General features: G+C 47.7%; 1 protein-coding gene across 7 annotated transcripts in view; it reads right to left on the bottom strand.

Annotated features, from left to right (window-relative positions):
* MAP7D3 (MAP7 domain containing 3) overlaps positions 1–21,281 on the bottom strand; it is a 65,684-nt gene extending 44,403 nt beyond the window's left edge. For all 7 annotated transcript variants that reach the window (XM_066581822.1, XM_066581823.1, XM_066581825.1 and 4 more), the window contains exons 1-4: positions 21,157–21,281; positions 1,267–1,365; positions 1,105–1,185; positions 737–900 (exon numbers count right to left, since the gene is read on the bottom strand). In XM_066581822.1, coding sequence (XP_066437919.1) covers positions 737–900; positions 1,105–1,185; positions 1,267–1,365; positions 21,157–21,202 — 390 coding nt within the window. In that variant the 5' untranslated portion in view covers positions 21,203–21,281. The remainder of the gene's footprint in view (positions 1–736; positions 901–1,104; positions 1,186–1,266; positions 1,366–21,156) is intronic.
* Between the last annotated feature and the right edge of the window lie 1,498 nt (positions 21,282–22,779).

Here is a 22,779-nt window from a genome sequence, read left to right as displayed (position 1 = left end):
CCACGAATTACGCGGCAGAAATCCGTTCGTGGGAAGGAGGCCTTAATCTTGCCTCTTAGCAACAAAATGCTGTTGGTGTCACAACAGTACATGTTATACAGCAAAGTACTATGATTTTTTTTTTAATTCAGTAATTGCAAGTAAAATATGTTTTTAAAGCGCTTGAATTTTGTCCACAGCAGGCGCTATTATATGTTTGCAGCACAGCTGCCAAGTGCTGCACCTGTACTTGCAACTTGAAACTATGGCAAGCACAGAAGCATCACAGCAATTAGTAGTACTCCGCATGCGATTTCCACAGCTTGGCCACATGTGTGATGGCACTCTTAGCGTGCTCTATTGGTACTCGACAGGCTCAATAGTGTTCACATGTAAACTATATAAAAATATAGAATCATTTCATAGTTTTTGATTACCTGTTCAGGAAATCTCTGAGTATGGTGGTCCTGTGGAGTGGTCGCTGCGTGGCTGGACCAGGTCTTGGATTCGGCAGCGATGTAGCTGAGAACCCTGCCATTGTTATAGCCACGTGGTTTTAGGCAAACTATGAGGCTATTAAGACTACAGCCAGTGAACACTTAATTCATTAGCAAGCCATGCAGATTTGCACCATGTCAGGGTTCTCTGCCACATTGCTACTGCAGCTAAAACATGACCTGGCCGATGCTGCTCCACATAGGACTGCACCCTAATTTTTACTTATTTTATTTACATATGTCCCTGCGAGCAATACAACCTTGTCTTCTAGTAATCTTTGCTTTCTTTTTTCTTCTGCAGCTATTCTCTTTTGCTCATCCTTCAGCTTTTGCTCTTCCAGTTTCTTCTGCTTTTCCTCCATTTGTTTCTCATACTGAAGTTTTGCTTTCTTTTCTTTTTCAAGTAATTCTTTTTCTTTGGCAGCTGCAGTGTAAAACATTAATAACGGTTTATCTAGCACTACAGACACAATAAAGTTGCTGTTAATGAGATAAAATCAAAATGAAGTTTGGCTAACCCCAATATATGTGCCAAATAAAAGGCTACCTGCAATTGTAAACATAGGATGTAATCTGCAGACTACTACTGAGCTAATACATTTACAATTAACGAAGGCTAAAAGCTTACCATTTAACCTCTCTTTCTCTTCTCTGCGCTCCCGGGCTAATCTTTGCCTCTCATCAGTTCTTAAAGCTGAGCCATCAATTACTATAAAAAGACAGACATGACAGATCACTTTACTGCAGAACGGCAAAGTCTCACAAATCTGTCTCAAGAAAGAAGGATTACCTGGTTTAGTTGTCTTTATACTGACTGAGGAATGAGCAGGAGTGGGGCTGGATGCAGTCTGGCTTCTGCGCTCTTCAGCTATTGCTTGTGCTGCAGCCACTAAAAAAAATACAACAACAAGGTAAAGACTAAAACAAAGGAGAACACGTGGCCGTCATGTCTGATAGGTATCAAGTACATGTGTGCTAATGAAGAGCTATTACTGCTAAAAAATGTGTAACAATCCTCTCCTATTAGGATTTTATATTAAAGCGGTTGTATCACTACAGAATTTTTTTTCTGATAGCTCTCTGCACATAGGCGGATTTGCATTGCGGAATCCGGAGCGGGCGTCCGCCTCTGGATTCTGTAGCAAATACTGCCCATAACATGCTATTCAAAAATGCTTTTTTCTCCACACAAGCGGAAATCAATTGTAATTTTCCGCTCTCGGAGGCAGAAAAAAAAATAGCAGCATGTTCTATTTTTGCGCAGATTCCATTGAAGTCAATTGAAGCCGTCCGATTCACGGCTCTCCTGCAAGGTGATGACACAGGAAAAGCAGGAGTTCAGCCGTTTGGACCATCCACATTACAGATGAAGAAAAGCGAAAGCAGGTATGTGCAGACGCCGCTGCTGCCAAGGTTGGATTCCGTTGACAGGCGGCCTTAGAAAACAGAAGAAAAAAAAAAACACTCGCCTTTCTTTGGCTCCTGGGAAACAGCTAAGCAGCTCCCGCGGCACTGGCTCCGGGTATGGCGCTGAAAGTCAAATGACTGCTGCAACCAATCAGAGCCTGCAGCGTCATCATCTGAACTCTCGGCAACAGCGCTCACATCTTGGGCGCTAGGATGCCAGGAGCTCTATTTTGTTTTATAACAGGCCCAGCCGTTAGAAAAATTATTTTGCAGTGACTCAACCCCTCTAAATACAGTAGTGCACAGACCTCACCAAAATGCTAGTAACTTACAGGAGTGGTCCAAATTCTCAGGAGTTGTGGGTTTTAACTAGAAAGGCTTTCACATGCAGTAAAATAAGTGACGGGAATATACTCACCTCTCCCTGTTCCCACTGTATCCTGTGGTGCTTGTGTCCTGCTACCTTGCGATGTCACGTTTGCAGGCTGCTGCAGCCCGTCTACGGGTCTTCACAGTTGCTGCAGCCAACAACAGAGCCTGTTATTTGCTGCAGTGTCTGTGATGTCCTGTAAACCAAGTGGGAATGGAGTCTGTATACAAACACAGGTGAGGAGGATCCATCAATGCTACGAGACACAGCTGGACTGGGGAGAGGCGACTATATTCCTGTTACATATTTTACTGCATGGGAAAATCCTTTTTGCTAAAGCCCACAACTCCAACAACCCCTTTAAAATGAATGCACTTTTTATCATCATGTCATGTTTAGGCTTGACATGCTGTGACAATTTTCATTCTACAATCTATTTTTGAATGTACAACCTAAAGTCTGCTGTATAGAATTAAAGGGGTTGAACAGTTGTAAACTATTGATGGCCTATCCTTAGGGTAGGCTGTTAATAGTAGGTCGTGGCAGTCTGTTTGCGGGGCTGCTGTGCTCATGCACTGAGCTGATTTCTGCAGGAAGCAGACAGCCCTGTTCTCTGTGCAGTGGCCAGGCCTGATATAATACCCATTCATTTCAATGGGAACTTGGCCTGCAATAGCAAGCATGACCACTGCAGTGAGAATGGAGCTATCTGCTTCCTGCAAAAAAAATAAAAAATCAGCTTAGTGCACAAGCATACCAGCCCAAAGAACAGCTTGTTGGCAGGGATCTGGGCAGCATGCCTACACCAATAATTAATAGTATATCCTAATGAAAACAAAGATCTGGTACCGTGTTAGCCAGTAGAGCAAAATGTGATTGTTCTCAGCAAGAGAAACGACGTAATCTTGTAGATATGATACCTTTTAATGGCTAACAAAAATACATGATGTAATAATAGCAAGCTTGCGAACCAACGCAGGGTTCTTCTTCAGAAAACACTTCCGCCGACCCCCTACCAAAACACTTCCGCCGACCCCCTATCGTGCGTGATTCATGCGGGAGATGATTGGAATTCCACTAAAATTCACAGAACTGCCTTGCATCTGCAGGTAAAACGCACGCTGGCTAGCGCGATATCGGGCCTAGGCAGATATGAAACCAGCCTAAGGAGGCTGGAATCGGCACATGTGATGGGGGCGGAGCTACGCGAGGACGCGTACAAGGGGGCGGAGCCAAAACACCGATGGTGCCGAGCCGAAGGGAGAAGACCCAGCTGCGCAAGCGCGTCTAAAAAAGCAAGAAGACACCGAAATTAGACGGAGCCATGGAGACAGGGACCCTAGCAACGGAGCAGGTAAGTGAATAACTTCTGTATGGCTCATAATTAATGCACGATGTATATTACAAAGTGCATTAATATGGCCATACAGAAGTACTTAACCCCACTTGCTTTCGCGAGACAACTCCTTTAAGTGTATGCAGTAGGAGCTTTTGAATGTGTTCCCCAAACGTGGTGTGAACAGACCTATAGCACCGACAACATGCGCATCTACAGTCACAGGGCGTCCACTACTGTATGTGTCCTATTATAGCCGGAAAAATAAAGATAAATGGATTCTATTAGACACCGCAGGATCCACGATTCTCTTTCCAATGATTTCTATTGGTATTTTCAATAACAGTTGCTCATGATTGAACGTCTTTCTTTCCTCCCGTTACACAGTAATTGTGTCCTATCAGAATGACATCAGAATCAGTAAATGTCTTCTTATATTGCTGTGATCAGCTTTACAAATAGGGCAAACAAAAAGACCATTTAGTCTATGAAAGCAAATGACAAGAGTCCGCCCAGGCAGCAAAATACCCACAAAGAGCCCGTTATATATAGAAATTCCCATCTGCAGAGCCAAGAATAAGGTCACTATATAACCCCCTAAAAGCTCCATTTCTTTCACATATCACATGGAGCCGGTAGATGCACTTATAACATTCATGGAAGGGTTTTATATGGTTGGAAATGCTAGAGATAGTGGAACAACTTGGAAGAACTCCAATAGGAGACATGAAGTCCTGCGCCGGATCCACCAGATGTACACAGAGCATCGCAGGCATTATATATACACAAGGACACATTTCTAGTTTTGGACAAACTAGTGGTCTTCAACCTGCGGCTGTCTACAACTGCAGTCATACATAGACATCCAAGGTCCACTTCAAATATATTCATAAGATATACCATAAATGTTTGATAGAAACTAGTCCCTGAACCCATTGCAGAGACGGGACTCCTCCGACCTCATCCCGGCCGCTAGGGTTATAGAAACAGTTGATCTGGCCATACTGCAACGTTTCCCAAACACTCATTGACGTCTATGGGAGATACAGCAACAGCTTGGGTTTTTTTTTCACAGTCTTGGCCATGACGTACAGGCCGGTATTCCCAACTCAGCCATATCTGGCTAAGACGGGAACAACCCTTTAAGCAGCTTTGTCATTTAGAGGCCAGAGGAAGAATGAATGACGAGTCTTTTAAGAAGATTAAGGCCATGTTCAGATTTGTTCTAGAGTTTCAGTGCGGATTCCAAAACTCCGAAACAAAGTGCAATTCACAAATTCCAGTCACATGTGGCAGAAAAAGTACATGGACTCTAGGTACGCCTATACGTCACAGTAACGCGGCTCCTATACACCACAGTAATGGGGCTCCTATACGTCACAGTAATGGGGCTCCTATACGTCACAGTAATGGGGCTCCTATATGTCACAGTAATGCGGCTCGACAAAGCATATTCTGGAAACCACGCTTGTAGTTTTAGATCCAAAGCCAGAAGTGGCTCCAGCAGGAAGGAGAAGTGTAAGGGCAGGCTCACATGGGCGCAATTTAATCGGGTATTAAATGTGCGTTGTACGCGCACAATACACGGTGAAAAGATCCAATGAAAGTTTATTGATCCATTCGCATGTGTGTATATACATTGCGTGTACCACGCATGTAAAAAGGATGCATGTTCTATTTTACCGCATATTACGCATGGTAAAGCCCCATTGTTCACTACGAGCACGTAGTTGTGCATGTGCAGCATTTATACCAAACGGCACTAAACGACAGACTGGAAAGTAAAAAAAAAAAAAAAAAAAAACAAAGAAAGAAAAACCCCAGGAAGCCTGTGCATTACAGTGTGAGCAAGATATGCTGTCATGCGAAGTCCAAAATTGCTGCCACACGCAGTAAAACACCGTCTTACACAGCGGTAAAATGCTGCATTATACATGACGCGTTTTGCCACATGCTGGTGTGAGCCGGCCCTAAGGGAGTGTTCATACATTACTGCGTACACTTCGTGACTCCGCGTGGGGTGCTGAAAACAGCGCTGTGACGGAATGCCTAAACAGAAACAAAATTCACTTCTATTGTATATCAGATCGCTCTCTGATGTCCGTTTTACAAGGCTTCCATTTGTCTTCGTTTTGAGTCGGCGTCACACAAGCATGTAAGCTGCAAGATATATGCGCAATGACACTGCGTATTGGCTGCGTGGCACTCACCACCACGTACTACGGCATGTATGATCGCGTAATATGCACTAAGATAGGACATGCTGCGATTATTCTTGAGTGTGTATTTCAAGCAAGTCGTGCGAGCAACATGGCTGCCTATGGCAGATTAGTACAGCTTGTGTGTGCCAGCCCTTACCTGGAGTATAGAATAGTATGGTCAACTACATTATTCTATACTCCAAATAAAGTAGAAGAAACAGACAGACACCTTGTAAAATAGACACCCAAAGAGCTGCCCGATTCACAATAGAAGTTAATGGTTCCTTCTGTTTCCTTTCGGGAATTTCGTCACAGCGCTGACTTCAGCGGCTATTGGAGAACCCCGAGCGGAGTCCCACTGCGTATACAAGATTGTGGTGTGAACACTCCCTTCGTTTAGGCCTCATGCACACGGGCAGATATTTGCTGCAGAATCTGGGACGGGCGCCCGCCTCTGGGTTCCGCAGCAAATAACCTCCATAGCGTGCTACGGAAAAGTAATTCTTCCTGCACACGAGCAGAAACCAAGTGCGGTTTACGCTCGCGAGGAAAAAAACGCAGCATGCTCCATTTTCCTGCAATGTCCGCACCGACGATTTCCTTTGAAGTCAATGGAAGACGTCCAAACCACGGCCCGTCCGGAATTCACACTGCAGACGGGCCGCGAATTCCACGGAAAAGCAGGAGCTTTTAAAAAAAAAAAGAAAGCTGTACTGCGCATGTCCGACGGCGAGCCATGAGGACCATCCGCAGTACAGAGAAGCAGGAAAATGACAGGTACGCGGGTCGCTGGCCATGGTCAGGGACGGATTCCGCAGCTGGAATTCAGACATGCCGTGTGCATAAGGCCATATAGCGCTCATTCTTTTTGTAATCCACTCGAGGCTTTGGCTTAAAAACCACAAGTGCATTCTTAAAAAACGCTGTGTGTGAAGCCACCCTGAGGCCTCCCTTACAAAGGCATTCGGTAAAGCGCCTCAATTTCAATTGCGACGCTTTGCCATGATTTTCTTTCGTTTTCGGTTGCAGCGACCGACACCGACTTTTAGCAAGCACTCCCCATCCAAGCGCCACGATCAAGCGGCTGTCTGAGAGGCTCCATTGAAAACAATGGGAGCGTCATACCACGATTAGCGCGGCGCTGAAAACGTTGCGTTAATCGAGGAAAGAAGCTGCTCTGTGAGGGAGGCATAAGGGTGCAGCCCAGCACACTTCAATAATAAAGAAATGGAAAAGTGGCAGCACTTCAAACATAGGATATAAAAGTGACACTTTCATTCACCTACTAGTGTCACTGCAACGTTTCGGCTCTCTCCATCTTGGAGCCTTTCTTAACCCCTTAGTGACAGCCCTATCGTAAAACTACGTCCTGCTGTTGCAGGACGTGTATGGAGGGAGGTAGTGGCGCTATTTCCCTCCATATAGCGCGGGCATCAGCTGTTTATTACAGCTGACACCCGCGGGCAATAGCTCGCGGCTATTAACCCTTTAAATGCCGCTGTCAATTCTGACAGCGGCATTTAAATCCCCCGAACGCTGTTCGGGGGTCCCGCACAGCCCCCCCGCGGTGAGATCAGAGGAGCCGTGCAGGTGTCATGGCAGCCGGGGGCCTAATGAATAGCCCCAGGGCTGCCTATCAAGCCATCCACACAGGGTGGCTTGAAAGACTGCCTGTAAAAAAGCAGTATGACGTAATGCTATAGCATTACGTCATACTGCAGGAGCGATCAAAGCATCGCATGTTAAAGTCCCCCAGGGGGACTTCAAAGTAATGTAAAAAAAATAATCAATAAAGTTTTTTTCATTGTAAAAAAAAAAAAAAAAAAAAAAAAAGGTATAAAAGTTTAAATCACCCCCCTTTTGCCATATCCATTATTAAAAAAATCAAAATCATAAAATCAAAATATGTATTTGATATCGCCGCGTCCGTAAAAGTCCGATCTATCAAAGTAGTGCATTATTTTTCCCGCACGGTGAAGGTCGTCTGAAAAAAAAAAATAAAGAACGCCAGAAATACACTTTTTTAGTTACCCTGTCTCCCAGAAAAAACGCAATAAAAAGCGATCAAAAAGTCGTATGTATTCCAAATTGATACTATCGGAAACTTCAGGACATCCCGCAAAAAATGAGCCCTTGCTCAACTACGCCGACGGAAAAATAAAAAAGGTATTGCGCGCACAAAATGACCGCAGAAAATAATTGAAAAAAATTAAGTATCTTAAAAAAAATAAATAAAAGTACTACAGCAAAAAAAAAAAAATACTATACAAGTTTGGTATCGTAGCAATCGTACTGACCCATAGAATAAAAATAGCAGGTCGTTTTTGTTGCAATTTGTGTGCTGTAGAAACAGGACGCACCGAAAGATGGTGGAATGTGTTTTTTTTTCCATTCCTCTCCGCTAAGAATTTTTTAAAAGTTTTTCAGTAAATTATATGGTACAATAAATAGTGCCATTGAAAAATACAACTCGTCCCACAAAAAACAAGCCCACATACAGCGACGTCGATGGATAAATTAAGGAGCTACCATTTTTTAAAAGGGAGTAGGAAAAAACAAAAATGGAAAAAAGCAAAAAAGCTCCGTCACTAAGGGGTTAAACTAGGCTAGCCAGGATAAGCGGTCAAGAAGTCCATTCAGTCTAGAAACCAGTAGAAGATAATGGCATGGAGGTAAAGAAAGACTTGAATCTATATATCCCCAAGAGGTGTCTGATGGTCCAATCACAAGCCCGGATTATCAGGCCTGAGCATTCCTCTCAGCGTTTGTTCACCTGATAAGCAGGCCGCATAAAAGGGACCAACAATCAGTCAACGCTCGTTTCTTCGGCTGATCGGGTCATTTATGGTAGCATAAAAACGTTCGCTGCTTGGCTGCGCATCTCCTCGAGCAAACGATCAAGGACAGCAGAATGGTGATGAATGATCATGCTAACGATTAGGGATGAGCGAGTATACTCGCTAAGGCACTACTCGCTCGAGTAATGTGCCTTAGCCGAGTATCTCCCTGCTCGTCCCTAAAGATTTGGGGGCCGCCGCAGCTGACAGGTGAGTTGCGGCGGGGAGCAGGGCAGAGCGGGCGGGAGAGAGAGATCTCCCCTCCGTTCCTCCCCGCTCTCCCCCGCCCCGCGGAGGCCCCCGAATCTTTAGGGACGAGCAGGGAGATACTCGGCTAAGGCACATTACTCGAGTGAGTAGTGCCTTAGCGAGTATACTCGCTCATCCCTACTAACGATCCGTTCTCCCCAAAGAGCAGATTATCTGCCCACGGAAAAGGACCATTAGTGTCTTACTTACAGGACTGTTTAAACTGGTGTCCATTACACGCAAAATTCTGGCTCAAAAAGCACATGTTGTATATTGTAGTATGCAGTGGGCCAGGATTATTGTGCATTAGTAAGTCTGTCAAAAGATGGTGTAAGTAGAAGTATCTAATAGGACGGTGGGATACAACAAATTGCACATTCTGTGGCACATTCGTCTTATCCAGTTTAAAGACGTATAAATTTAAGACACTAATAATTAATTTAACAAAAAAGAAAATTCCGTCGGCACTTCCTACAAACCCAGGACAACGTGTGGTGGTCTCAACACTAGTATACATTAGATATATGAATAAAACTGAAGGCGGCTGTATTTACACAGACAAGTTTCACGCATGATGTCCATGTGCTGCGAGATATTACGACTATTTGCTACGACTGAGTGCTGTTCGCATCAGAAAAACTGGCCTATCTTTGGGACGTATTGTGGTCAATGCCCTAATATTCTATATTTTTATATTTTTGTAAACGAGGTATGCTTTACATTTCTTCTTCTACCACCGGCCGAGCCAGATTTTCCTCATTGGTCTACATGCGTTTGGTCAAAGCTTCCGTGCTCTGTCCTTTTGGTATCAAGGTAGTTGGAGAGCTGGATTTTTTTTTGTCATTTTTCTACTACTATTTATTATTAGAAAATTATAGTACCAGTGCTTCTGGTGGAGCAATGCACCACACAGCTCTGTTACATGCACATCACACATACAAACACACACACACACACACACACAGCTCTGCTACATGCACATCTCATGCACATCACACACACAGAGCTCTGCTCCGACTGGAGGTTCCAACGCAGATGTGAACCCGGCCTTCACTGCTTTTATTTTGACGCCACACAGTTTTCTAGAAGATGATCAGGTTTTAGATGACAAATGTTAGACACATCCTGACCACTGCAGCCAAATCTCTCAAGATTTTATCCTCAAAAGTCTATTTCTACTAGTTACTACGCAATCAAACAGAAGGAAGGAAAGGACATTTCACCATGGCAACTGCCATTGTCAGGATAATAAGCTTCCCCAAGGTAAACTGAAAGAACTAAAAGTACAAATATAAGACTCCTAGTGTATGCAGCTTAATTACCTGTCACATTCATAATGGGAAATTAAAGAGCCCTTTAAGAAACAATTTGCAAAAATGAGACCAACAGATGAGATAGCGAGTTTAAACATTCGAAAGACACAGATTTCTATGTAACAATCAGATTTTATTTTTGATACTTTGATCAACGTCAAATGAGTGAATTCTCACTGACTGCAATTGCTGCACTTCTTTACACAATGATTGGGGCCATTTGCTCACTAATGACTCCTTGTAAAAGTGCTTTATAAACTACATTATATAGCACAAACGAGGGAGCATGGAGCCCAGGGAGTGGTGTTTGGTACCCACAGAGTCCCCCATTCAAGCACGGTGTCCTCGTGAAGTTGCCGCATGCAGCGTGATACCTTTTAGCCGGCGGTGTGAGCGCGCTCTCATGCATCTCTATGGCACAGTGCAGGGACACAAAATAGTCACAGTGTGTACGTGGCAACTTCACAGGGTACAGCGCTAGAACAGGGAACCCGGTGAGTACCAAACACAGCTCCCCGGGCTACATGAATCCTCATGTTTGAGCCCCATAACAGTTTATGGAGCCTAAACAAATGACAGGTTCCCTTTAATAGCTGAAAAGCTCTTAATGAAAAAAAACAAAAAACTTTTCTTCCATTAGTGATCCCATAAGTCATTGTAGTTTTCAAGAGAAGACCTAAATAAATGTTTGAACAAAAACCAACAACTTGAGACATTAGTAGTTAAGCTGGGTTTACATGGTCCGACTTCTGGCCTCCATTCACAGTAAACAGGCAGTTGTACATAGGTGAACAACTGCCTGTTTATTCAGGCTGATAGTTGCTTGGTTTCTACCGTAGTTCAGATGAAAACCAAACAACTCCGAATATCCGAATTCCGCAACGCAAATCCGGTCATGGGCAGCCGGCCTTGAAGACGCATTTCCCGATTTGTAGTTGTTCATTCATTATGTAATTTGTTTAGTTAATCCTTTCTATCTGAATAATTCCCTTCAGTTGGGTTATGTGATCTCACGGTGACCACCCTGGACATTTATTACCTTTATGTTCTCTAAAGGGGTTACTACTAGAACTTCCTGTACGGTTAAATTACATAGAGTGTAACATGCATGCTGTTCTTGGCGGGGACAGTAACTCCTATTACATTACTGCTGAGGATTAGAGGCTCCTGTCACACAGTTACAATGAAGGAGATGATAGTTCATCCTCCATGACTGTATACTTATGGCCTTTAGCTTATTTAGGTGAATGCGTAGGTTTACATTTGCAGTGTCCTCCCAGTAGACAAAGACGGTACAGTCTGTAGCTGCTCATAAGCACAGAACACAATGAAAGTAACATCAGGATGGTGCCCGATAAGCATCAGACAGGAGGCTGCACTGCATGGAAGTGACTGCAATATACATAGGAGACGTCTAGAGTGTGACAGGCAATCAGGTGAAGGGTGCAAGGATGAAAAATGTGCGGAGTGCTTCTTTAAAGCAAAATCATGTAACACACGCACATTTTGCAGTAGATTTCCACCAAATCCGTGGATGTCTGAACCCGCTCTACAAAAGCTACAATTAAAAATAAAATTAAATCGCTGAGTCATTAATGATGACCTTGAACCCCGTGGCAAATATATGCATCGTAGATCCTGTAATAACAGGTGCCAGTGTGCACAAGCTGTACCGGTCTTTACTTATTTACTAGTGTTGAGCGATTATTGAAATATTCAGGTCGGGAGTGACCGACCAGATTTTTAAAAAAATTATGACTCGTGAATCCCGATTCCAACTACCATTGAAATCAATAGGAATAAAAATCAGGTTCTCAAATCTGCCCTCCTTGAACAACAGTGGAGGTGGTGGGAGCAGCAGCTTAGTTGTTGGCACTGCTGCCTTGCAACGATGGGGTCCCAGGCTCAAATCCACATCAATGTCAGACTCAAACCTAGAACTCCAGCACTACAGCAGTGTAGTACAGAAGGCAGAAGTGTCAAGCCAACTTACCTGTCCTATTGATCAAAGCAGAGAAACAATATTTTGACCCAATTTTATCACCCGGCTGATCACGATGAAGACCACTATTATTTACTGTTACAGTTAATTTACAGTATCGAACTAAATAAAACATTTTATCCACACGTTGCCTAAAAAATACACACAAAATCTGCAGCAGAATTGACCTGCAGTGCGGATAAACACTGCAGCGGCCTAGGATGATGTTGCAGGCCCAGTTTCCATTCACTTCCACACACATCAGCTCCGTGATGCACAGCAATCAGCTGGCTGTCGGGGGACCCCTGGCAATCAGCCATTTATGACCTGGCCTGCGGCTAGGTTAAGAATAGTTCAGCCCTGTAGAATTCTGTTAGGATTTTAATGTCTTCCGCCGTGGTTGGGATACTGAATTTGGTGCAGAATGACCATCGCGTCACAATAGCCTTAAAGGGGTTCTGTCATCAAAAAAAAAAAAAATTCTATACTCTCCTATTCCTCCCCAGGCAGTCTACTTACCACATCTTCTCCTGTCTCCTGCTGTCCCCCCTGAGTAACCTCACCCCCAGCTGGCTGATTCTTCTGCCTCCTGTGAAAAAGCGTCCATTCACAGGCATTCTTCCTCCCCGGCAATGTACCCAGTCATTAGTGACGTAACTTTTACATTCTAGGAGGGAGTGCTGAGCTACTTCAGAAACTGCGCATGCACGCTGACTCCGCAATAGATCAGCATTCCTTCTTATCCAGTGAACGCTACGTCACAGTGATGTAGCATACATTGCAGGCAGGAAGAAGAATGCACGCTTAATAACAAGAAGAGGATCCAGCCAGCTTGCGGTGACCCGGGGGACTGAAGAGGATCCTCGAGGAGAAGATGCGGTAAGGAGTCTGCGGTATTAGTGTATCTTGACGCCACCTGAAGTTGAGGTGGAGTCAAGATACTGTGTGTTTGACAGGGGGTTGCCGCCCCCTGTTTCTGATTGGCTGTTGGCACTCACAGGTCCTGTAGCCACCGGCATGCATGGAGGAACCATTGTATCCTAGTCCTGGCTCTCACAGCTCCTGTAGGCAGGGTCACTCTCACAATCTGGAACAGCAAAATCCGGTGTGCAGCAGCGCTCATAGCTCCCGAACAGCGCCTAAAATATACCGTGCAGGAAGGAAACAGTGCCGGACTGAAGCGGGGACACCACTGACAGCACTGCCGCAGGCTTGGCCCATAGGGGGAACACAAGGGGGAGGCAACCTTGCCGTGGGTGCAGGAGTGCCACCCGGGGACACCAGCGGCGACGATAGTTACACAGCTACCGGATGCTGTGGCTTGGGAGGGAGCGGCAGCGCGATACTATACGGCCGGTGGAGAGTGAGTGACACAGCGGTGGGGACTCCACTCAATGCGCTTCCGCCTGCTTCGGCCGCAGGGGGAGTGGCAGCGGGGCCAGGACAGAGCAACGTGCCGTCTCTTATTATTTATGTCAGAGATGGAGGGTTAGAGTGAGGGGTCAGTGTAACAGTTAGGCTTATATGAAAAGTTAAAGACTAAGGGTGACTACCCACTAGCGTTTGAGAATTTGCTGCATTTTTTTCCAGGTGTCTATGGGACTTTCTATTGTTAAAAACACATCGCAGCAAAAAAACCCCAAAAAAACGCAATTTACGGCGAAATCGAGATTTTGCGGGATGCGATTTTAACATTAACCATAGACCCCTGGGGGGAAAAAAAAAGCTGCGAATCTCGCAGTGAAAAAATACTGTAGTGGGTAGTCACTAGGCCTCATGTCCACGGGCAAATTCGGATTTTAAATCCGCAGAGTTTTTCCTGCACGCGGATCCGCGCCCCATACCTGGTATTTAACTACCTGCGGGTGTCTAATGCATCCCTATGGGGCGCGGATCCGCGTGCAGGAAAACGCTCCGGATTTTAATTCATAATTTGCCCATGGACATGAGGGGCTCATGTCCACGGGCAAAATAAGAATTAAAATCCGCAGCGGATTTTAACTCTTCTCCCGCGAGCGGATCCGCACCCCATAGGGATGCATTGACCACCCGCGGGTAGATAAATACACGCGGATGGTCAGTAAAAGGGATTTTTTTAAAAATGGAGCATGAAAAAATCTGGACCATGCTTCATTTTCATGCGGGTCTCCATTTTCATGCGGGAGACCTAAAATAGGAATTTAAAAGAATTTACCCATCCGGAGCGGACCGGAAAGGTCTTCTCTTCCTCACGGCAGCATCTTTCTTGCTTCGGCTCGGCAGATGTGCCCGGCGCATGCGCGCGGCACGTCGGCGACGTGCCGCAGCCGTGACGAGTTCATCCGCCGGCCGAAAAACAAGGTCCGGCCGTGAGGAAGAGAAGACTTTCCCGAACCGCTCCGGATGGGTAAATTCTTTTAAATTCCTATTTTCAGCGCTCATGTCCACGGGGCAAGAGGGACCCGCTGCAGATTCTCCATGTAGAATCCGTAGCGGGCCTGATTTTCCCCGTGGACATGAGGCTTAAGGCCTCATGTCCACGGGCAAAAGAAGAATTAAAATCTGCAGCGGATTTTAACTCTTCTCCCGCACGTGGATCCGCACCCAATAGGGATGCATTGACCATCCGCGGGTAGATAAATACCCGCGGATCGTCAATAAAAAGGATTTTAAAAAAATGGAGCATGAAAAAATCTGGACCATGCTCCATTTTCGTGCGGGTCTCCCGCGGGCTTCTTAAAATAGGAATTTAAAAGAATTAACTCACCCGCAGCGGGCCGGGAAGGTCTTCTCTTCCTCACGGCCGGATCTTTCTTGCTTCGGCTCGGCGGATGTGCCCGGCCGGCATGACGAGTTCATCCGCCGGCCGAAAAAGAAGATCCGGCCGTGAGGAAGAGAAGACCTTCCCGGCCCGCTGCGGGTGAGTTAATTCTTTTAAATTCCTATTTTAAGCGCTCATGTCCGCGGGGCAGGAGGGACCCGCTGCAGATTCTCCATGGAGAATCCGTAGTGGGCCTGATTTTCCCCGTGGACATGAGGCCTAAGGCTAAGGCCTCATGTCCACGGGGAAAATCAGATCCGCTGCGGATTTGGGCTAGGGATGCTTAAAATTATATTTTATTGCATGCGGGTGACATGCGGATGGGTTTTTTTTCACGCGCGTATCTACGCGGATGCAATTTTGTTTTGCCCACTTTACCCCACCTCCTAGTACTTTCTCCACCTCCCAGCCCTGAAATCCGCAGCCGCTCTCCCGCACCCATTTAATATCTGTAGCGGATCTACCGCACCCATAGAGATCAATGGGGGCCATCCGGAGCATGATCCGCACTTAAATGGAGCATGGCGCGTTTTTTTTCATGCACCGAAATTTTTAAATCACTTTTAAATACCATCCGCGGGTATTTATCTACCCGCGGGTGTCCAATGCATCCCTATGGGGCGCGGATCCGCGTGCGGGAAAAACGCTGCGGATTTTAAATAACACTTATCCCGTGGACATGAGGCCTAAGGCCTCATGTCCACGGGGAAAATCAGATCCGCTGCAGATTCTACATGTAGAATCTGCAGCGGGTCCCTCCTGCCCCGCGGACATGAGCGCTGAAAATAAGAATTTAAAAGTATTTACCATCCGGCGCGGGCGGAGAAGATCAGCTGTTCCTCACGGCCGGATCTTCATTTTCGGCCGGCGGATGAATTCCTGACGCCGGCGGCACGTCGCCGACACGTCGCCGACGTGCCGCGCGCATGCGCCGGGCACATCCGCCGAGCCGAAGCAAGGAAGATGCGGCCGTGAGGAACAGCTGACCTTCCCCGCCCGCGCCGGATGGTAAATACTTTAAATTCCTATTTTAGGTCTCCCGCGGATCCGGACGGCTTCCATAGGCTTCAATAGAAGCCCGCGGGAGCCGTCCCCGCGGGAGACCCGCACGAAAATGGAGCATGGTCCGGATTTTTCCATGCTCCATTTTTTTTTAAATCCCTTTTATTGACGATCCGCGGGTATTTATCTACCCGCGGGTGGTCAATGCATCCCTATGGGATGCGGATCCGCATGCGGGAGATCCGCTGCGGATCTTAAACCATATTTTGCCCGTGGACATGAGCCCTAAGGGTGACACTGACTCCTCACCCTAACCCTCCATCCCTGACATAAATCAAAAATCACAACACGCTGCTCTCTAGCGCTGTTAAACAATGGCAGGTGTTTTACAGAGTGAGGGATTTTGGGGCTGCCGCGTCAGTGCACTGCAAGACGCTGCAGACAGTCGTGTAAAAAATCACAAAAAAATAGCAGCGGCTTGGTCACAGGCCACGGCTATTCTTTGTTCATACGATTTTAAGCTCTGATAGCTGTGATTTTTTTTGGTTTAAACTGCAGGTTAATTTCCTCAGCATATTTCTTTCCTGCAGTCTAAGATTTCTTGAAGTCTCATCCACTTGTATCTACCGTAAAACACTGCGTTTTTGAAGCATGCAAATCTGCAGCAGACAGCACCTAGCATGCATACTACGTATGAATAAACCCTAATGGGAGCTTTTGTTAGGACTTCCATGGCACAGTAATACACAAAACTTACAGCACTTCTGCTACAAAATACTAATATTTTATATTGAGCTTAGATAGAATGTCCCCTAAACAAGCAAGGAGTAAGTGCGGAGCAGTAAAGGGAATAGGAAACCCATAAAAGCCCCGGAAATGTAATGGCTGCCACAGATGTGCTGTGCATGGTGATGGACAGGAAGCCGGCCTCACTGTGTGCAAACTCTTGTTCCCAGCTAGCAGGGGAAGCTGCAGAGACGTCAGCGATCAAGTCTCTCGTGTGCATTCATATGACTCCCCCAGAGCACGCCCGACAGCCACACACGTCCACGGATCTGCAAACGTACAGATCTACTGCTGTTTACCAGCAACGACCGTAGATCACATGCCTAAAGTAAGAGGAGGATCAACAGCAAACGCAGCACGGGACTCGCCAGCGCCTTCATCCTAGGAAGCCTGGGTGACAATACGGACATGTGGAAGAGTTCACAACTTTTCAAGACTAATGTGGTCATGTGGGATGAAAAAGGAGACTGGTCAGCTCCGGATTTTGGGAAAGCTGGATGACAACTTTTTGTAATGGTTGTTACTATTCGTTGTCACCCAGCTTTTCATGAAGGTCGGTTCCCAGCAGTTGTGATACAACAAGACCGGCTGGACTTACGAGACCATACGGTTCTGCGGAGACCCAAGCTTGCATCAGTAGACCGGTGTAGGGTTTAGTGGAGCAGCGGTCACCGGGATCTACAGTGTGGCCACGGAGTATAAAACTGGCTTTATGACTTCTGCTTCTGTAAGCCAAAGGTGTGTCGTCTTCTAGGCACAACAGTTCGTCAAAGTTGCATTACTTCTCTAAGGGCGTATTCGCACAAGCGATTTTCACATATGAGAGACGCACGTGAATAGAACCCATTATTTTAAATTAAGTTAACTTACACAAGCAATTTTTCTCTCAGCCCGAAAAATAGAAAAATCTCGGCATGTCCTACTTTGGGGAGATATTAAAAAAAAAAAAAAAAAAAATTGCATGGCCACTTCTGCTATGTGATATGCATGAGAATGTATTGAAACATGCGGGGTTTTTTCCACGCGCACAAAACCTGCCCGATCAGCCATGAGTTTTGCTTTGCACTCGCAGAAAAAAAAATATTTTTTTTTGCAGGTTTACATGCGACATCTCGGTCTGAGTCTCTTGCACGGATGTCACACTTGTCCGTGTAAATATAACCTAAAGAGAAAATGAACTCTGCTAAATGTCAGACAGAGCCTGGCACTGCCCAGTAAAACCGCACCGCCCCACAACCCACCAGGATTAATATAGGGCAACCCGATCGCCATGTTCACAAAAGGCGGATTTGCTGCATTTTGCACATGGGAAATCCACACCGATTACAGGAGCGGCAAAGTAGAGGAGATGCTCAAAAATCGTATCTGTCCGCTGCAGATAACAACAGTTCGTACACAGACCCGCGGATTATCGGCACAGACCTCACCTCTTTGGCCACCTGCACACGGGCGGAAATCCCGCCGCGGGATTTCCGCAGCTGAAAGTTTGCATAGGAGTGCATTACAATACGCACTCCTATGCAGACGGCCGCGGCAAACAAACCGCGGCATGTCCTATTTTTCTGCGGGGCACGCACTCACCCGGCTGCCGGCTCTGGTCTGCGCATGCGCGGCAGCCGGCACATGAAAGAGCTGGGGCCGCCAGGCACGGGAGAGTACGCGCTCGTCCCTGCAGGCTCTCGGGTCGGGTCCCGCGGCGAGAATTCTCGCTGCCGGATCCGACCCGCTCGTGTGCAGGCGGCCTTTGGGCGAGGGTGCAGAATCCACATCAAGATCCGCACGTCAGATACAAATTTTGACACAAATTTTAATGCGGATCCACAGCGGACTTTCTGCTGCAGAAAATCCACTCCGTATGAATGTGGCCTGAGGCGCACGAGCGTGTCTGTAGTCCGCGTAGAGAACAAGCGGACACACGGACGGCACGCACACATGTACAGTCATGGGCCACATAGTAGACCCGCTGTGGATTTCTTGGACTCTCATCCACCGCGCAGCGTGAGCCAGCACACAATGCCCTGCGTTGTCATACGTACTCGGACGGCGTTTGTCTACGCATTACGGCTCAGTTTCAGAGCAGGGAATTAAAAAAAGGAAAAATGACAGTTACACTGCGCACGTCCGTGAGATACGCGGGCACGCACAGCGCACGCACAGCCATATGTTTTACCTATACGCCCGTGGACAGGGGCCGTCATTTCAATGTCTTTGTTCACTAGCGGATTTTTTCATGCATTGTGCGATTGCATAAAAAATACTTGCAGCGCGCCCCATCGTTGTGCGTATTACGCACTGTAGAACCCCTTGGAAATCAATGGCCGTGTGTAAACACGCAGGTAACCTGCACATTCGCTGTGTATTTACACGCAAAATCAATGTGATTGTGTTTTTGCGCACACAAATCCGCAGTGCATTTGCGCTTGCAAAAATACGCTGGAGCGGGCAAAATACGCGGGCTTAAGCAGGTTTTGGTACCCGAAATGTGCTTCTGCCTGTGTGAAAGAGTCCAAGAATTGCTGCATGTCTTTTTCTCATCCGCTTTCACGTACAAAAATAGGAAATGCAACGTGTAGCGTCCGCGCAGATCACGGACCGCAGACATCAAAACCGGACATGGACTCTGTCTCTAAAAACTATGGCAAAAGTCCACGGCTGCGCTCTATAGATGGAGGACTGCGGGTCCGCATGCGAGTTTGGCCCCTTTTCAATCGGCATACGCACCCGTGGAATTGCTGGCGTGGAATCTGCGCAAGAAGCGTCAGGTCATATATTTTTTTTTTTTTTCTGTACGTGAATTTCAGATCTGCACTGCAAGGCGTTTACACGCGAACGTTCTTTTAGCGTTCAGCCGCATGGAATGTAATTCCGGCGTGGCGCCACAAGGGAACCCGCACGTGGGGATTTATTATGGATTTTGCTGCAAAACTCACCCCTCACTAAGGCGGTATTTCCGTGCGCGCAAAAGCGTTCCGAGAAAATTGGACCTGGCGCCGCCACACCCTACATGGCGCTGTAGCACCTCACCTGGCGCCCCCGCACCCTACATGGCGCTGTGGCACTTCGCCTGGCGCCGCCACACCCTACATGGCGCTGTGGCACCTCACCTGGCGCCCCCGCACCCTACATGGCGCTGTGGCACTTCGCCTGGCGCCGCCACACCCTACATGGCGCTGTGGCACCTCCCCTGGCGCCACCGCACCCTACATGGCACTGTGGTACCTCACCTGGCGCTGCCGCATCCTATGTGGTACCTCGCCTGGCGCCGCCACACCCAACATAGCACTGTAGTACCTTACCTGGCGCCGCCGCACCCTACATGGCACTGTGGCACCTCCTCTGGCGCCACCGCACCCTATATGGCACTGTGGTACCTTACCTGGCGCCGCCGCATCCTATGTGGTACCTCGCCTGGCGCCGCCACACCCAACATAGCACTGTGGTACCTTACCTGGCGCCGCCGCACCCTACATGGCACTGTGGTACCTTACCTGGCGCCGCCGCATCCTACATGGCGCTGTGGTACCTCACATGGCGCCGCCGCACCCTACATGGCACTGTGGTACCTTACCTGGCGCTGCCGCATCCTATGTGGTACCTCGCCTGGCGCCGCCACACCCAACATAGCACTGTAGTACCTTACCTGGCGCCGCCGCACCCTACATGGCACTGTGGCACCTCCTCTGGCGCCACCGCACCCTATATGGCACTGTGGTACCTTACCTGGCGCCGCCGCATCCTATGTGGTACCTCGCCTGGCGCCGCCACACCCAACATAGCACTGTGGTACCTTACCTGGCGCCGCCGCACCCTACATGGCACTGTGGTACCTTACCTGGCGCCGCCGCATCCTACATGGCGCTGTGGTACCTCACATGGCGCCGCCGCACCCTACATGGCACTGTGGTACCTTACCTGGCGCCGCCGCATCCTACATGGCGCTGTGGTACCTCACCTGGCGCCGCCGCATCCTACATGGCACTGTGGGTATTTGCGCACGACTCTTGGGACTCTTTTATTGTTAAGTGCAAGAAAAAAGTTGAGTCTCAGATGGCGCAAAACCGGCAGCGTACAAACAAGGTCGGGCGCCCCGCAGAGTACAGACAGCCCATAAACAGTGTGTGGAGGGCCATGCTGGGACTTGTAGTCCTCCAGCTTCTGGAACCCCCCCCCCAGTGTGTGGCACGGTGCCCCAGCCTCCTGTGGTGACCGAGGCCACCGCTAAGAGCCGGGGCAGGGTGACAGGACGCCGGGTGATAGGCCGGAGCAGCCCCTCCTCAGCTCTCCTCCATGACAGGCCACGTCCTCTCACACTTCCAGCCCACCACAGCGGTTTCCCGCCTTCTTAGCCCCACATACACCCTCCTCCGTGCCCTCCGGTATACCGGTGCTGTCACTTACCCATCTGTTCCCGCAGCCCCTTCAGTTTGCCGCTACCGTCCGCCATGTTCCTTCCCCCGGTGTTACCGCTCTCCCGCTGTCCGCTCCGGGCTGCGCATGCGCCGGACGGGATCCCAGAGAGCGGCTGTTGCTGCTGCTGTTGCTAGGGAGAAGTCTGAGATTGGGTGCACCCCTTGTGTCCCGGGCCTGGCCCGAGTGCGGGGAGGACTACAGGTCCCATGAAGCCTGGCAGTGCCAGTGTTTACAGCACAGGATATGCTGTGCCCCATAAATGTACCTCAGTCACACAGGAACTAAACTGCCATGCCATTATGAGAAGGCCGGGCTACCTGGGTGGCAAGTGCTGCACCTAGTGGTTGCCCATGAGTGGCTGGTGGTACGTGATGGCGCGGCGATGACGGACATGGAGGCGGCACATTTTTATTAAAAATAAACTTTACTGAACAAAAACGTCATTTTTTTACATTATTCTGCTCCGTAGCGGAACTCATATCACATGTTACATGTTATCATCACGTACCAACATGGCGTCCATTGTACATAAACTCTGAGCGCCATTGTCATACACCAAATGGCAGCTGAAGGCACCTCATGGCGGCGGGCCATCACTAAATATGCCCGCTACCTGTTTAATAACCCTACCAACCGCTCGGCTCCGAAGAACGTTCTAGATCATCTAGATGTCGCTATCGTGTTCGCGCTGATGCTTTCATCTCCACCTCTTTGTTAGGGTGCGTTCACACGGGCGAGTTTTACACGTCTGAAAGCGATATAGACGGAACCCGCCTATATTTTTGGGCGATTCCTCGTAGGGAATCGGCCATTACTTCCTGTGGGGTCTTTAAAAAAAAATCGCATCGCACTCGAAGGCCGCAATTTGTATGTAAATGCGATGCGATTTTTAACATTGAAGGCAATTGCGAACTTTTCAGGATCATGATAATCAAGCACATGGATGCAAAGCGATATGTTTTTGTAAAGAAAAAGCGTATCGTGCTCACATCCATAATCGCAGTTTTGCCGCTGTGTAAATGCACCCTTAGGGCTCCTTCACACTGGCGAACGCAATATTGCTGTGAGAAAATCGCTGCCATATTGCATTTTCGTTGATGCGATGTTTGAGCGTCAGCGATGCTTTTACCTGGAAAAACATTGCGCATCCCATCGCAGCATCCTGCGCTTGTGTGGCGCAATTTTCTCCCACCACAATAGACGGCAACATGAATTGCTAATGTTAAAAACGTATCGCAACGCACGAATATGCGATAGATCGGAGGCTCCATAGGGGAGAAAAAATAGCAAAATGCAGAAAGATAGGACAAGCTGCGATTTACAAATACCGCAACATCGCATGATGGAAACCATCGCAGAAAGGCATGGGTTTCATAATTCTGCGTTTTATCGCATGGAAACACTTGTTTCTGCATCAAAATCCACAAACGGATTTTGCCCCTTTTCAGGGCAAAATGCACTTCGAAAACCTCACAATAAAATGGCAGAAAGACGCACATTTTCTTGTAGTACTTTTGAGGTGGAATTCGACGCCGAAAATTCTGCCACGATTCATTCATAAAGAGCTCATAAAGAGCTATGCAGGCGGGGCGGGACACCGCCACTATTGCT

This window comes from Eleutherodactylus coqui, chromosome 10 (genome assembly GCF_035609145.1).
Source record: "Eleutherodactylus coqui strain aEleCoq1 chromosome 10, aEleCoq1.hap1, whole genome shotgun sequence".
In the NCBI taxonomy this organism is placed as follows: domain Eukaryota; kingdom Metazoa; phylum Chordata; class Amphibia; order Anura; family Eleutherodactylidae; genus Eleutherodactylus; species Eleutherodactylus coqui.
Note: the sequence above shows the minus strand (reverse complement) of the source record. Positions and strands in the feature narration are given on the sequence as shown.